We start from the raw sequence: 17,808 nt of genomic DNA, 5'->3' as shown, positions 1-17,808 counted from the left end.
AGCGGAAATTAGTAACTAGTAAAGATCCCGAGACTAATTACTATATCTTCTTATAGTAATATAAACGTCTACCGCTACTATTATAAAAAGGAACTATTAAAACCTACCCTTTTATACTAAATAAAAAGGAGGATCTTAGTAAGTACGATAGCTAGCGATTTAGAAAGGTAATAATAATCGCTAGAAATAATAAAAATAAGAATAGTAATAAGATAGCGAAAAAAAGCAGGAATCTCTTAGACCTTAATAAATTTATTAAGTAGCGAAAGTACGGATTTATTATAACTAGTGCGCAGATTAAATATATCCTTATTAAAATTAAATACGCTAATAACTACTAATATAAGTATAAGCTAAAGCACGACCCTTAGTGAGTTAGGGTAAGGAAAAAGAGGACGAAACCCGATCCTAAATAGAATCCTAATCCTTTATAAATAAGTAAATATTAACTTAAACTATTAGGGGACGTGGATATATAAAATCGCGGATTAGCCTAACGGTAAATAAATTAACGCGGTATTAATCTATTTAACTAAGGTCTATAAGAAAAAGGGGCTATAGGGGTAACCCCTATTTTATAAGATCGTAAACGACCTTAGTTACTAGCTAGATAAATAGTTTACGAGCGTAAGCCTAGGAATTATAAAAGTAGTTAATAAATTCCTTTACGAGCGAGGGGTATTATTAGCGTAATTATAATTGCAAGAGCTATACGAAATACTAATAGCGATAATTATAGAGGAGGAATTCGTATTATAGAACTAAGTATAGGTTAATAGAGTATATAATTACTTTAACGAATTTAAAAAAAGGGTAAACGACCTAGATTTCCTCCCTATAATTACTAACGGAAATCTATCGTTATAAAAGGATATACTGGGGTAAAATATAGTACTAAAAGTACGATAATTAATAATTCTACTTATTTCGATCTATAACTCGTTAACGCTATTAACGCGAAATTCGGCACCGATTAGTTAATAAAAAAAGAGGTAGACGACCCGAAGTTATTAATAGTACGTAGCGACGTAGGGATTATATATAAATACTAAAAATCTAATAGTAAATACGAAGTAATTTATAAACTTTAAAAAGATCTTTTTAAAAAAGAAATTATACTCTGGGGGGAAGTATAAGGTCTTATAAAAAACCCTAACGATATTTTATAATTATTATAAAAAAGTCAGAATTAGGGAATACTAATACTATTTAGTAATTAATATCGTACTCGTAAGTAAAGCCTCTAATTACTACTACGAAGCGGTACGTAATCTCGATCGAAACGACTTTTTTAATATAATTAACGCAATCCGAAGCCGCTTCGAGACCTATAATAAGAACCTAGAGCTTTTATTTAAGCTACGAGCGATTTCTTTTATATTTATAGCTAGGATAATAGAGGGTAAATCGCGAGTAAAGATCCTCGAAGAGCTTATCGATCGAATTAATAAGCTAGCGAAAACCTAGCTAAATAAGGGGATAAATAAGCGGAAAGTCGGATATTTTTATACCGCAGTTTAATATATACTAAAAATAAAAATAACCCTATACTAAGTACTCGAAAACTACGAGACGCTCTACTTAAAGCTAAAATCTAGCTTTAATATTAAAATAAGAATACTACGCTAAACCTATTTTTAAGCGTACGACGGCCCTTATTAATAATATTAAGTCGATCGAACGTATAAAAAAAAAAAAAAGAGGCTAGATACGGTAATCGCTCGTAAAGAGGCCCAGATTCGTTAAATAGGTAGAGATTTAACTTATAGGTAGGGTAATAAAAGAGGTAATGCTATATTTATAAAAAGGATAGATATTAATTAAGTAATTACTCTAAGGAAGAGCGTACTAAATCGTACGAATAGTATAAAAAGTTAAGGGTAGTAAATAGTAAAACTAGCCCTCGTCAGTTTAACTAATTCCTTATTATATATAAAGGTAAATTTAGGGGTACGGAACCTAGCGACGGTAGTTAAAGTAGCGGCCTAAAGCATATACCCCCTATAAGAAATTTAGAAGATAAAGAAGATCTTACCCCCTATACTAATAAATTAGATTATAACGAAATCGACGATATTAATAACTCCTTTTTCGCCCCGTTAGCTTCTAGAGGATATACGAGGCTAAATAAATAGAGGGTAGTAAAAGCTCTTAATAAGTAAGTTTTTATTTATAAATAGTAAGGAAAGGTCCCTTAGATAACGGATATAGAGGCGGCTAAAAGGGTAAATTTAATAGGGCTAAAGCCTATTCTCTTAACGATTAAAAAAAAGACGCTATCTCTCTTAATATTTAAAAAAAAGGAATATAGTACTAAGTATATCTAGGGGTAGCTAGAGGGGTCTTTTTTATACTACTTAGATCCCTCGAATACTAAGCTCGTATAGGTATTCTATATAAATAAAAAGTACGGCCTAGACGATTTTTATAAGATTATCCTAGATACTAGGGTATTATAATAGTTAACTAAAGGAAAAGGGTAATTCTAAGCGCTATAAAAGATCGCGCTAGTAACGCTTAATACGTTAATAACGGGTATTATAAGGATTAGTTTCGGCCTAGGTAAGGAAATCGTCGCCCTAAGTATAATAAAAGTAAAGACGTACTTCGGAATAATAACTTTCTATATTTTGCCCGTTAATACCCTATTTCTCTTATATCTAAAAGATATAGATCGACTAGGTATTATATTCGATAATACGAAGAATAAAATCTCTAGCGGTAAGTACTTCGAGATAGTCGAACGATAATAGGGGCTATTAGTATCCCTATTATAGGGTAGTTAGTTCGAACCGTAGTTAACGAAGAGATTAATTAAACTATATAAATATCTACGTAGTAAGTATAAAAAGGAGGTTCTAACCGTAGGTTAGGCTAGCTATAATAATCGTAAATAGGGCCCCTAATTAGCCCCTATATAATTAGCTATATACCGCGGTTAAATTAGACTTCTAATCCGATACTAACTTTCTCTTTTTTTTATCGATTTAACTACTACGATTAGAGGTATAATTTAACCTCGGGCCCGTTTACTAAGTCGTCTCCTTTTCCTCCTTTTCTCTACTCTTTTCGTATAACCTATTCCTCTATTTATATAATAACTTTTCCGCTACTTACGAATTACTTTAATCCCTTATTTAGTACTGCTTTTATAAAAGCGTCTGCGAGGTTGTTTTTATTATTAATCTAACGGATCTTAAGTATCTCGCGCCTTTCGTATAATTACCTAAGGGCTATAATATTAATTATAAGCCTCTTTTCTTTTATCGTTCCTAATTTAACGAGGCATTCGTATAGTAAGTAGGAATCTATATAAATAACCGTTAGAATAAGTAGAAGGCTAATTCGATTAGTAATCTTTTTTAGCGTTATTAAAATCGCGTAGGAGAGGTTAATACCGTTAATTATACTATAAACCTCCGACGCTAATATACTTCTTATTACCTACTTACTTTTAGTTAACTAGTAGTAGATTATATTACTATATATAGTAAATTCGCTCTCGCCCATACTCTCGTTAGCTAGGATAATAATATACCCTAATTACGAAATAAGGTCGTTATTATTCGTAAATAACTTATTAACGAAGACGTAGAGCTTATTAGTCGCAAGGTCGATTAGGTAATAAACGAGACCTTAATCGAGATTTATTTACTATTACTTAAGCCGCTTATTAAGTACCTCGACGTTTTATTTAGTTAGATCTATAGCTTACGCTACCTTAGCGTAGTTAAAAGTCGTTTTAAGTTAATAAATATTCGTAATATATACCCCTCGTACGAGCTTAGCCTTATACTACTTCTTAATATTAGTTATATTTAGATCGACGAGGTTAATCTTTTCGCCCTATCCCTTTTATTAAAAAACGACGGTTTCCTTTTTAATTATAAAAATCCCGCCGTTAAATACTAAGGGGGTATTTATTATAAGGACCTCTTTTAGCTTCGCTACGAAGCCCGCTTTCTAAAGCTCCTTATCTTCCTTTTTTATAAAATTAATATTAAATAGGCCTAATATATCGTCGATTTATATTCTAACGATCCTAAATTAGTTACCTTCGTACTCCGCAATTAATAAGCACGGGTTATACGTAGAGGTAACTATTAATAGTTAATTAATATAAAAATCGTAATAAGTAGCCTATTAATAGGTGCCCGATTCTGCGAGCCTATATAGTAGCTTAAGCACTTTAATAATCGTGCCTTCTAAGTACTTACTAGCTATTTCTTTCGGTAAATGGGCTAGGATTTTCTTTATAAGCCCTATAGCCGATTAGGTATAGGCCTAGGTAATATTACGGCTCTAAATCTCGTATCCCTTCTTCCGTAGCGATGCTATTAGTATTATTATTAATCGTTAGTTATAGCGCTATATAGTGGGCGATTATATAAGTAGCGTTGCCTTTTTAACGTCGCCGTACCCCTAAATTACGTATCTAGACTTCTCGTACGGCTAGGGTATTCCTTTCCCTTTAATTTATAAGAGATTAGGCTATGAGCACTTAACTAGCGAGGCTATAATGTAGGTATGGGTGTATTATAAGACTAAAGCTTGCAGAGTCCTTCGTAAGGGCTCTGCTTCTTAGAAAGTTCTTTCGTAATGAGATCCGTGCACCGGACGCTGAGTCATCGGCGTCCTGTCGCCGGCCGCATCCCGAATCCATTACATAATCTCACGAACTATTCGTAATTTAAATATATAGAGGTTTATATATTTTTCTAGGTCGTATAGGATAAATTAATAAACCCCTCGATTACGAAGAGTATCTATTTCGATAAGATCTAATCCCTTATACGGCTTTTTAATAGTTATAATTACGCCTTCCTTACGTAGTTTAATTACTAACTCGAAATCGGCTTTCTCTTTTATTATATAAAAGGTATTAATTACCTCGTCGCTAGTAATAAATTGCTATATTAGGGCTTGCCGTCGTAGTTTTTTACGACGTCTTGCTAATAGTATTAGTACCCTTTTAGCAATTTCCTCTTCCTCGTCGTTTATTAGTACTACTACGACGATTTTATTAAGGATAATTTCCTATACCTCTACTACGGGTTATATAGTTTCCCTTAGCTTTTCTTCTTTTTATAAGTTAGAAATTACCTCGTTAAGATTTATATAGTACGGTTTAATTACTATAATTAACACTTCGAGTAACTAGTCGCGATCTCTTGTAACTATATAAGAGCGCTCGTTAACGGAAATTAACTTATATAGCCTAGCCTATTATTAGGTAATTTCGCACTATACTCGTATATCTAAATTTAGTAATATATTTAGATTATCCCCTATATCGGGCTTATTGCGCGTAGTAATTACCTCGTTAACTTACCTTTTTATACTTACTTTACGTAGTACCCGTATTACTTTTTTAACTACTTAGGCTCGTTAGCTTATACCTAGCGACGGTAGTAAGGCTAAAGTCGTTCTTAAATATACTCTAAATACTAATAGCGTTAGTATAAGTCCGTTAGGCCCTATAATATCGTTATAGTATTTAAGTACTATCTAGAGGCATTCGTCGTTAGTAAAATCCGGATTTTCCTTTTTAATAATTCTAAACGCCCTTTTTAATTACTAGTGTGCCCTCTCTACTTTTCTAATACTATAGTACGCTTTAATAGGTACGACTTTTAGTTATATACTATAAGCCGTCGTATTATCCCTAAATTCTACTAACTTAAAGCTAGTACTAGCGTCGGTTCTAATACTATTTAGCGGTCCTTAGTATATATCGATCTAGCTTTTTTGTAGGGCTACTTATACTATCTTTACTTATAAATCCTAGAAGAATTGCCCTACTTAGAAGGATATAGCTATGTCGATTATATATAGTACTAGCTAACTATTTAAATAAAAAATATCGACGACGATTTCTTAGTTAAAGTTAAGCTTATTATATAATTTAAACTTAAATCTGCGTAGGCTCTGCGCATTTATTTAGTATTAGTAACATACTTTTATTAACTACTCTAGCGCCCCTATTTCGATATTATTATTACCTAATTACTTTAGGAGGTTATATAGCCTCGTAACTAACGGGTACCTAAATCTCTAGTATAATCTTTTAAGCTCACTTTCCGTTAGGTAATTAATCGACTTCGTATCGTTAATAAGCTTTATAAACGCATGCCCCTATCGTCGTTCGACTACCTCGAAGTACTTACTACTAAAGATTCTGTTCCTCGTATTATCGAATATAATGCCCAGTCGATCTATATCTTTTAAATATAGGAGAAATAGGGTATTAATAAGTAAAATATAGAAAGTTATCGTTCCGAAGTATATCTCTACTTTTACTATACCTAGGGCGACGATTTCTTTACCTAGGCCGAAACTAATCCTCGTAATACCCGCTATTAACGTATTAAGTATTACTAATACGATCTTTTATAATACTTAGAATTACCCTTTTCTTTTAGTTAACTATTACGATACCTTAGTATCTAAGATAATCTTATAAAAGTTATTTAGGCTATACCTTTCGCTCGTATAGAATACTTATATAAGCTTAGTATTCGAGGGATCTAAGTAGTATAAAAAAGACCCCTCTAGCTACCCCTAGATTTGCTCGGTACTATATTCCTTTTTTTTAAATATCGAGAGAGATAGCGTCTTCTCCTTAATTATTAAGAGAATAGGCTTCGGCCCTATTAGATTTGCCTTTTTAGCCGCCTTTATATCCGTTATCTAAGGGACCTTCTTTTACTATTTATAAATAAAAGCCTACTTATTAAGAGCTTTTACTACTCTCTATTTATTTAGCCTCGTATATTCTCTAGAGGCTAACGGGGTAAAAAAAGAGTAGTTAATATCGTTAATTTCGTTATAATCTAATTTATTAATATAGGGGGTAAGATCTTCCTTATTTTCCGAATTTCTTATAGGGGGTATATACTTTAAGCTACTATTTTAGCTACCGTCGCTAGGTTCTATACCCCCGGATCTGCCCTTATATATAACGAGGAATTAGTTAAACTAACGAGGGCTAGTTTTACTATTTATTACCCTCGACTTTTTATATTATTCGTATAATTTAGTACGCTCTTCTTTAGAGTAGTTATTTAATTAATATCTATCCTTTTTATAAATATAATATTACCTCTTTTATTACCCTATTTATAAGTTAAATCTCTACTTATTTAACGAATCTGGGCCTCTTTACTAGCGATTACCGTATTTAGCCTCTTTTCTTTTCTTATTATACGTTCGATTAACTTAATATTATTAATAAGGGCCGTTATATACTTAGAGGTAGGTTTAGCGCAGTATTCTCGCTTTAATATTAAAGCTAGATTTTAGCCTCGAGTAGAGCGTCTTATAGTTTTCGGGTGCCTAGTATAGGGTAATCTTTATCTTTAGTATATACTAAATTGCGGTATAAAAATATCCGACTTTTTGCTCGTTTATCCCCTTATTTAGCTAGGTTTTTACTAGCTTATTAATTCAATCGATAAGCTCTTTAAGGATCTTTACTTACGATTTACCTTCTATTATCCTAGCTATAGATATAAAAAAAATCGCTCGTAGCTTAGATAGGAGCTCTAAGTTCTTATTATAGGTCTCAAAGCGGCTTCGGATTACGTTAATTATACTAAAAAAGTCGTTTCGATCGAGATTACGTACCGCTTCGTAATAGTAATTAGAGGCTTTGCTTACGAATACGATATTAATTACTAAATAGTACTAGTATTCCCTAATTCCGACTTTTTCGTAGTAATTATAAAATATCGTTAGGGTTTTTTATAAGACCTTATACTTCCCCCTAGAGTATAATTTCTCTTTTAGGAAGATCTTTTTGAGGTCTATAAATTACCTCGTATTTGTTATTAGATTTTTAGTATTTATATACGAACCCTGCGTCGCTACGTACTATTAGTAACTTCGGGTCGTTTACCTCCTTTCTTATTAGCTAATCGGCGCCGAATTTCGTATTAGTAGCGGTAACGAGTTATAGATCGAAATAGGCAGAATTATTAATTATTATACTTCTAGTACTATATTTTGCCCCGGTATATCCTTTTACGACGATAGATTTCTATTAGTAATTATAGGGAGGAAATCTAGGTCGTTTACCCTTTTTCTAAATTTATTAAAGCAATTATACGCTCTATCGACCTATACTTAGTTCTATAGTACGAATTCCTCCTTTATAATTATTATTATTAGTATTTCGTATAGTTCTTGCGATTATAATTGCGCTAGTAATACCCCTCGCCCGTAAAGGAATTTATTAACTATTTTTATAATTCCTAAGCTTGCGCTTACGAACTATTTATTTAGCTAGTAACTAAGGTCGTTTACGATCTCGTAGAATAGGGGTTACCCCTATAACCCCTTTTTTTTATAGACCTTAGTTAAATAGATTAATACTACGTTAATTTACTCGCCGTTAGGCTAATTCGCGATTTTATATATTTACGTCCCTTAATAGTCCGGGTTAATATTTACCTACTTATAAGGGATTAGGATTCTATTTAGGATCGGGTTTCGTCCTTTTTTTCTTTACCCTAACTTACTAAGGGGCTTATTCTAGCTTATGCCCATATTAGCGGTTACTAGCGTATTTAATTTTAATAAGGATATGTTTAATCCGCGCGTAGGTCGTAGTAAATCCGTGCTTTTATTACCTAACGAATTTATTAAGGTCTAAGAGATTCCCGCTTTTTTTTACTATCTCGCTACTACTCTCGTTTTTACTATTTCTAGCGATTATTATTACTTTTCTAGATTGCTAACTATCGTACTTATTAGAATCTTTCTTTTTATTTAGTAAAAAAGGGTAGGTTTTAGTAGTTCTTTTTAATAATAGTAGCGGTAGACGTTTATATTATTATAAGAAGATATAGTAATTAGTTTTAGGATCTTTACTAGTTACCGATTTCTACTATCCCGTATATTTCTAACTTCTTAAGCCTCGTGCTCTCTATAGTCTCTAAATAGCTTCCTTAGTTAATTTCTAATCGCGGGCCGGCTATGGAAAAGTCGTTTAGTAAAAAAGCTACTCGGGGCGACGGTAAAAGGCTAGTTACTTAAGTAGTTCTATTAATTAACGTAGTTTAACGTAGTAAACGTCGACCTCTCGTGGGTAGTAAAAGGCTATAATTACTTAATTCCGTATAATATTCGAAAATCGCTTCTTTTTTTGTCTACTTCCGTAAGGTTAATTAATACGAATCTCTTATCCCGTGCGGTATTAAGAGGTTATCTCTTTTATATAGCGAGATACCTTACTAATTTATAATAATAGAGTTTAACTACTAATTAGTATTAATATCCCTATTATAGGGTAGTTAGTTTGAACCGTAGTTAATAAAGAGATTAATTAAACTATATAAATATTTACGTAATAGGTATAAAAAGGAGGTTCTAACCGTAGGTTAGGCTAGCTACGATAATCGTAAATAGGGCCCCTAATTAGCCCCTGCGCAGTCGGCTATATACCGCGGTCGAATTAGACTTCTAATCCGATAGGGGCATACGTTTATAAAGCTTACTAACGATACGAAGTCGATTAATTACCTAACGGAAAGTAAGCTTAGAAGACTATATTAGAAATTTGGGCACCCGTTAGTTACGAGGCTATATAACCTCTTAAAGTAATTAAATAATAATAATATCGAAATAGGGGCGCTAGAGTAGTTAACGAAAGTATATTACTAATACTAAATAAATACGCAGAGCCCACGCAGATTTAAGTTTAAATTACGTAATAAGCTTAATTTTAACTAGGAAATCGTTATTAATATTTTCTATTTAAATAGTCGGCTAGTACTATATATAATCGACGTAGCTATATCTTTCTAAATAGGGCAATTCCTCTAGGATTTATAAGTAAAGATAGTATAAGTAGCCCTACGAAAAAGCTAGATTAATATATACTAAGGACCGCTAGATAGTATTAAAACCGACGCTAGTACTAGCTTTAAGTTAGTAAAATTTAGGGATAATACGACGGCCTACGGTATATAGCTAAAAGTCGTACCTATTAAAGCGTATTATAATATTAAAAAGGTAGAGAGGGCATATTAGTAATTAAAAAGGGCGTTTAGAATTATTAAAAAAGAAAATCCGGATTTTACTAACGACGAATGCCTCTAGATAGTACTTAAATATTATAACGATACTATAGGGCCTAACGGACTTATACTAACGCTATTAGTATTTAGAGCATATTTAAGAACGACCTTAGCCTCGCTACTATTGCTAAATATAAGCTAACGAGCCCGAGTAGTTAAAAAAGTAATATAGGCACTACGCGAAATAAGCGTAAAAAAGTAAGTTAATAAGGTAATTATTACGCATAATAGGCCCGATATAGGGAATAATCTAAATATACCGCTAAATTTAAATATATAAATATAGCGCGAAATTACTTAATAATAGGCTAGGTTATATAAGTTAATTTCCGTTAATAAGCGCTCTTATATAGTCGTAAGAGATTGCGACTAGCTACTTAAAGTATTAATTACGGTAGTTAGACCGTACTATATAGATCCTAACGAGGTAATTTCTAACTTATAAAAAGAAGAAGAGCTAGGGGAAACTATATAACCCGCGGTAAAGGTATAGGAAATTATCCTTAACGAAATCGTCGTAATAGTACTAATAGACAACGAGGAAGAGGAAATTGCTAAAAAGGTACTAATACTACTAGCGAGACGTCGTAAAAGACTACGACGGTAAGCCCTAATATAGTAATTTATTACTAGCGACGAGGTAATTAATACCTTTTATATAGTAAAAAAGAAAGCCGATTTCGAGTTAGTAATTAAACTACGTAAAGAAGGCGTAATTATAACTATTAAAAAGCCGTATAAGGGATTAGATCTTATCGAAATAGATACTCTTTATAATCGAGGGGTTTATTAATTTATCCTATACGACCTAGAAAAATATATAAACCTCCGTATATTTAAATTACGAATAGTTCGTAAGATTAAAGGGAAAGGAACACCCTAGCTATACGAGAAGTCTAAATATGTAATTTAGGGGTACGGCGACGTCGAAAAAGCGACGCTATTTATATAATTACCTACTATATAGCGCTATAACTAACGATTAATAATAGTACTAATAGTATCGTTATAAAAAAAGGGATATAAGATTTAGAGCCGTAATATTACCTAGGCCTATACTTAATCGGCTATAAGGCTTATAAGGAAAATCCTAGCCTATTTACTAAAAGAAATAGCTAGTAAGTACTTAAAAAGCACGATTATTAAAATACTTAAGCTACTATATAAGCTCGCAGAATCGGGCACCTATTAGTAAGCTACTTATTACGATTTTTATATTAATTAATTATTAATAGTTACCTCTACGTACGACCCGTGCTTATTAATCGCAAAGTATAAAGGCGACTAATTTAGGATCGTCGGAATATAGACCGATAATATATTAGGCCTATTTAATATTAACTTTATAAAAAAGGAGGATAAAGAGCTCTAAAAAGCGGGCTTCGTAGCGAAGCTAAAAGAGGTTTTTATAATAAATACCCCCTTAGTATTTAATAATAAGATTCTTATAATCGAAGGGGAAACCGTCGTCTTTTAATAAAAGGGGTAGGGTAAGAAGATTAACCTCGTTAATTTAAATATAACTAACGTTAAGAAGCGGTATAAGGCTAAGCTCGCGCGAGGGGTATATATTATAAGTATTTATTAGCTTAAAATAACTTTTAACTACGCTAAAGTAGTATAAATTATAAATCTAACTAAACGAGACGTCGAGGTACTTAATAAGTAGCTTAAATAGTAATAAACGAATCTCGATCGAGGTCTCGTTTACTACTTAATCGACCTTATGACTAATAAGCTCTATATCTTTATTAATAAGTTATTTATAAATAATAACGACTTTACTTCGTAATTAGGGTATATTATTATCCTAGCTAACGAGAGTATAAGTAAGAGCGAATTTACTATATACGGTAATATAATCTACTACTTATTAACTAAAAGTAAGTAAGTAACGAGAAATATATTAACGTTAGAGGTCTACGGTATAATTAATAGCGTTAACTTCTCTTATATAATTTTAACGACGCTAAGGAAGATTACTAATCGAATTAGCCTTCTACTTATTCTAATAGTTATCTATACTAATTCCTACTCGCTATACGAATACCTCGTTAAATTAAGAACGACGAAGGAAAAGAGGCTTATAATCGATATTATAGCCCTTAGGTAATCGTATAAAAGGCGCGAGATACTTAAGATCTATTAGATTAATAATAAAAATAACCTCGTAAACTCTTTTATAAAAGTAGTACTAAATAAAGGATTAGAGTAATTTATAAATAATAGAAAAGTTATTATATAAATAGAGGGATAAGTTATATAAAAAGAGTAGAGAAAAGGGGGAAAAGGAGACGACTTAATAAACGGGCCCGAGGTCGAATTATACCTCTAACTATAGTAGTTAAATTAATAAAAGAAAGAGAAAGTTAGTATCGGATTAGAAGTCTAATTCGACCGCGGTATATAGCTAACTACATAGGGGCTAATTAGGGGCCTTATTTACGTTTATTATAACTAGCCTAACCTACGGTTAGAACCTCCTTTTTATACCTACTACGCAGATATTCATATAGTTTAATTAATCTCTTCGTTAACTACGGTTCGAACTAACTACCCTGTAATAGGGATACTAACACTATAGGTCGCCACGTCTTCTTTGGTGGTACCCTTATGGAATGAAACTCGCGTGCAGCGGTGGCATCTTTGCCCACGGCCGGAGCCCATGGCATTCTACGGATTGGGCTGACCATCTCGGACAATTCACAAAATGTATACCATAATACCAGACGCCGAGCCGCCTCGAAGAGCCAAAAGGCTCACAATCAGGACGCCGTGGCATACCCCAGGAAGCTGATTGCCATTGTCTAAGAGACCAGCGCAAAGTCAAGCTCTACGAATACGTACTCCTCACCCAAGCCATGATGTCTCCAGTCTTTGTTCACATATCCGGCACAGCGGTACGGTGGAGCAACTAGATGTCACAGAATCTTAAATGAGGCGCAAACCCTTTTAAGATCATCAGTGGTTGCAGAGTTCGGCAATGATCCATCTAACACTATTTTCATGAACACACAAGACCTCAATTAAATTCCCTCAACCAGAGCCTCACATCGGAAATGGGCGAGAAAAGTTGCGAAAACGCAATTAGCCCCGGACACCCAGCCCGTGGTATCTGACAACATCATCAGAATAAGCTCAACGCCTCGGCCTTGATCATCATAACCTCATCTCGCAGGCGCGTCACAAAAGGAGGCTCAAGCAGCAGAACACGATTCCCCAGAAAATGCTCCGCGCGCCGACTCCACGCCACAATCAAAAGATTCGCCAGCGTCATATTCTCCTCATCCTTGAGCTCCCACAAGTCCTCGCGACAAGCATACATCTTTTCAATGACAGCCCACGTCCTCTCCGCCAAGGATCCGGACACCCGGTTCTGAAGCTGCGCGCCCAGATAATAAAACGTCTGAATCTTAAAGTCGAGGTCAACGAGCCACGCAAACTGGCGGCCCGCGAGCCGCCGTTGCTCGAGCAGGATCTCCAGCGCCACCAGGCCGACGTTGAAGAACTTGTCTTCCGGGCCGTGTATCTCCGTGCCCCATTCCGACGCGGCCTCGAGTGGCGTGATGATAATCTGGACAATGGCGGCGAGTGAGGTGCGGGCGTAGAGTGCCATTGCGTGGAGCGGGTTCGCGGCGGAGTCGGAGAGGAGACGACGCTCGAGGGGCCCCAGCGTCCGGTCGAACTTTTGTAAGGCATCTTGTATGGCGGTGACGAAGGGTGAGTCAAAAGGGTGCGGCGAAGGTATGGCAGCGTGCGCCGAAGCCGAAGCCGGGTTTGAGGAGGCCTGGCCCCAGAGCACCTCATCGACGGACGGGATCTGCATAGCCATGGCGAGTGCTTCTGTTTCGTATGTATGTACACAGTAAGACATCTCTGATGGACCTTCTCGGACACTGGGTGCTTCCTTCATAGAAGGATGTAGGTCTTCGTCGTTGACATTGAGCGGGATGAGCGTGTCCCGGCTGGATGGTAGCACCTTGGCGCTAATGCATGAGGCGGCACTCGTTTTGGCCTCTATAAGAACGGTTTGCCACCACAGACGTCGTCTCATTTCTATTTGAAAGGGTGAGAAGCCGAGACGCGTCCCATCGATATGGAGACCGAGACGGTGAGCTATGTTCACGACGATACCGTTGAGGATCCATGGATCTACTGGATCTCTCAAAGTTCGTTGGTGCAACTGCGTTACAGTCAGCCACGTGCCATTGGTAGAGACAATCCAAAGGATGATGCTGTTCAGATAAGGCACTCACTGAATAAAATATCAGGCTCCTTATCGTATCTTCGTTGAACCGTTTCAGATAGTTGTATCGTGCCATGGCAGTCTTAAAGCCCCTAGACAAAACCGTCGAGGCATCCTTCTTGGACCAGTGTAGCATGTCCCAGTGCTCCTTTTGAGAGAGAGAACCAGATGCTGCGAGAAAAATGGAGAACAAGAGCCCCTGTGTGACGGGCGGAATGGCGTGGAAGTTGGATACCGCATCTGCAATGTTGGCTTGGAACGTCGAAATATGAAGTATCTTGGTGACAGGGTTGACTCTGTCTAAGAACACTCTCCACAAGATGATGATGTTGGGTGAAGATGGGACGCAGTTGTAGGAGAGCCCCGAGGCGGGAGATATGCCTATTGAGTCATGGTGCTGATTGAGGAAGGCGAGAGCAGGTAGCCATGTCGACTGCTCGCTTTCCACTTCGAAAAGGGCACGAATGGTCTGTTCCTGCATTGACACTGTGTGAGTATGATTCAAGCTTGGTATGGCATGGGTATGCATGGAGAGCTAATCAAAGTGAAGAATAGTTTCAAGAACCAAATGCCGTCGAGCTATAGGAAGGAAGACATTTACTTACATCCTCACGGGTTGCTGACGCCGTCTTGCTGTCACGGAATTCGACCCCGTTTTTGGTCTGTACGAGCCATCCTGGCGACTGGACTTTAGGTCTATGATAATCGTGATTCTGGTCGTCCGTTGGAGATTCTTGACCGGTCAGGGCGGGTGGCGTTCCATTGGCGAGATAGATTGGCTTCGATCCCATACATTCCTCCAAAAGCGATTCGATGCTCGCAAGTTTGTCGCGTAGCTCATGATGGTTCTTCCTTCTAGGCTTGCGTGGACCCGATGGTGGTGGAGCAAGGCAATGGCGGCCATGCTGCGTGGGAGTTCATGTTAATATAAAGAGGGAAGTGGTGGAGGAGGATGGAAGATGGCACAAATGAGATACAAGTAGTAGCAACAAGAGCTGCGAGGGAAGAGGAGAGTTTTACTAAAGACAACACATACTGTGACGCATTCTGAGCAGGGGTACTTTCGGTCGCATTTTAGTTTCCGCTGCCGGCACTCTACACATGCAGGGTCGCGCTTCAGGGGCCTGTCACCCAGGGCCCGCGCAGCCACCTCGTGGCTACCTTGTTGTTGGCTGCCGACAGTCGCCATAGTTGGGTCTTCCATACTTTGTCGGCACACAGCGGAGTCTTGGCGTCGAGTTGCAGGATGTCAAGTGCGGACGGGACGGGACGGCGAGGCGGTCTGGGATGGGAGATGAGCGAATCGGACGATTTTACACAAACTTTACAAAAAAAGAGGGGGATCTGGGGACAAGACGTATGTCGTAGTCAAAATATTCGTAAATAATAAAAGGGGGAATCTAGGGTTTTCGCACGACGTTCTCTTACGATCGGGTCTCGTAAGGCAGACTCTGGACGGTGGGGCAGGGAGATCTCCCGGGTCCGGAAATCTTTTGGGGTCCGAGGCCCCGCCCCGAACCGGCAGATGAGTGGATTCTCCCAACGCCAAAGTGGGTACTCGTACCCGTACGAGTCTAGGAATGTTCACCACCTGCGTAAGCTCAAGGAACTAACCCTTGAGCAGCTGAGGCTCTTCAGGTGGCGCTTGTTGATTGAAATTCCTTAATTTAATTCTGTATTCCATGATTGGATAATGGGTACCTACCTGCGATAGTTACGAACGATGGGATTAGGCATTCACAATCACGACTGCCCTAGCCTCCTATCGGGCAACGCTGTTAAATGACAGCAGCCATGTCACTGTTCGACTGGGGCTGAGCAACTCATTGGCAAATAAAAATCGCTTGTTGGCTCAGGGGATCCCGATACCTGAGAATGCTTGAGAGCCGCATTGGTCACTTTTACTTTGCGTGACAAACCACGTAGGCTTAGTACGAGAAGTGTAATAGGCAACCTGAGAGCGCAAGAATCCAAGTTTCAATAGAAATTCGTATCGCCATAGAGATAGTTGTATTTGCCAACTGAGATGCATGTTGTTGTGGCTTCTTTGTGAACACTCCTAAAACTAGCACAAACAGCTCCTGTCTGAGCCGTGTCATTGTGAAGTTACAATCCTGTATGATGTATCCTGGAGTTGGCATTCTTGTCAAACGGTAGCTGATTCGAACCACTTGATTTGAGGGGTGGCGAAGATTCAATTGGCATTTATTGGCATTCTACGCAGTACCGAATAAAGGATGCCTCAATGGCAGGTCAGTCGGCTTGCTGGATGTTGAGAAAGAGACCGTTGATAGCCCCTAAGATGGCCTGGACTCGCGGTCGTATTGGAGTCCCATCTCGATACCTGGAGATGCATATCGTCAGTGTCGTCGTATCGAAATAAAAAATCTGACGTGGTCAAGTACCCAAAGTCCCCTCCTTCTGAGCCTCTTCGTTCGTTCATCTTTTTCCTACTTCTCTGCATCTCGCTTCCATAGCATGTTCAACTGATAATTGACACTACGTTCAAACATAAACAACCTAGTTTCATCGGTTCACCTTTCTCTATCCATTACATATCCTCATACTCTCCAACACAAACCAAACGAGTTACAATGGTACATAACAATGCCTCACCCCCTCTTACTCAACTTAGTACTCCTCCTTCTCAACCTGCCCAATAGAATACACCGCCTACGCCACTACCTGACTCACCTAACTCAACCATCTTCCCCCTCGCCTTCACCCCCCTTCTCGTTCTACCCACCTTCTCGCCTCTCACTTCTCAAGCCCTATCACGCCATCATCACTCTCTCCGAAGTCCCAAGCTACTTTTACCCGCGCAAAACTCACATCATACCTCGTAGGGCTGCTCCATAAATGCCTTTATCATCCTTTTTTATACTCACCTCCTGACCCCGACCCAGATTATCGGCGCCAGCTCGATGGCGATTGATGAGCGGCCGCTGCCTGAACCGCGCAACGAGAATCACAGTGAATATCACTGAGAAGGCCTTTTCGGACGTCGTAGCGTTTCTTGTTGTTAACATTGTGATATTATTGCGAGTTTGATGATGACTCGTCGTCCATGTCATGAGAAGCAAGTTCTGCATTCAAGAAGAGAGGTCCATGGCCTCGTCTCCGTGCAGGGCTCCTCCTCTACCGGCTGCTAACGACATCAGGCATGTGGCCCTAATTCGCGATAACGACGACATACCGCTTTCCAGCGCGTGTAGCGACGCCAAAGCACGTGGGACGAGCCTGCGTCCATGTGTAAGAGCTGAGAGTGTTTCGCCCACGGGGCCATTATGACCCGCTACGAAACGAAGTTCCAGGTTGCGTTGCTCTCCGCAATGGTTTCGATGCCCAATCGACGTCTCTGAATCACCCTTACCTTTACTCGCGGAGCAGCATAACCTCAACCGCAACTGAGATATCCAAAGAGACTACTACGTACTGAGCTGATATTTCCTCAGGTTGGACGCTACAAATCATATCGTTTTG

The 17,808-nt window shown here is 37.7% G+C and overlaps 3 protein-coding genes across 3 annotated transcripts; 2 read left to right on the top strand and 1 right to left on the bottom strand.

Annotated features, from left to right (window-relative positions):
- Positions 1-2,519: 2,519 nt before the first annotated feature.
- On the top strand, positions 2,520-2,750 carry CLUP02_06556 (uncharacterized protein; the record flags this gene model as incomplete). The annotated part of the gene is made up of 1 exon (XM_049285555.1): positions 2,520-2,750. A coding segment is annotated over one exon (231 nt), but the record flags the coding sequence as incomplete, so codon positions are not given.
- Positions 2,751-13,206: 10,456 nt separating this feature from the next.
- CLUP02_06555 (fungal specific transcription factor domain-containing protein) lies at positions 13,207-15,529 on the bottom strand (the record flags this gene model as incomplete). Its single annotated transcript, XM_049285554.1, has 4 exons — positions 13,207-14,262; positions 14,336-14,800; positions 14,931-15,230; positions 15,362-15,529. The coding sequence occupies 4 exons, from the start codon at positions 15,527-15,529 to the stop codon at positions 13,207-13,209; spliced, it is 1,989 nt and encodes a 662-aa protein (XP_049142697.1).
- Positions 15,530-16,570: 1,041 nt separating this feature from the next.
- Positions 16,571-17,376, top strand: CLUP02_06554 (uncharacterized protein; the record flags this gene model as incomplete). Its single annotated transcript, XM_049285553.1, has 5 exons — positions 16,571-16,684; positions 16,728-16,762; positions 16,850-16,922; positions 16,989-17,167; positions 17,232-17,376. 5 exons carry the CDS (start codon positions 16,571-16,573, stop codon positions 17,374-17,376), a joined length of 546 nt encoding a protein of 181 aa, XP_049142696.1.
- Positions 17,377-17,808: the final 432 nt, after the last annotated feature.

Source organism: Colletotrichum lupini, chromosome 3, assembly GCF_023278565.1.
Source record: "Colletotrichum lupini chromosome 3, complete sequence".
NCBI classification, from domain to species: Eukaryota; Fungi; Ascomycota; class Sordariomycetes; order Glomerellales; family Glomerellaceae; genus Colletotrichum; species Colletotrichum lupini.
This window is presented reverse-complemented; position numbering and strand designations above follow the sequence as displayed.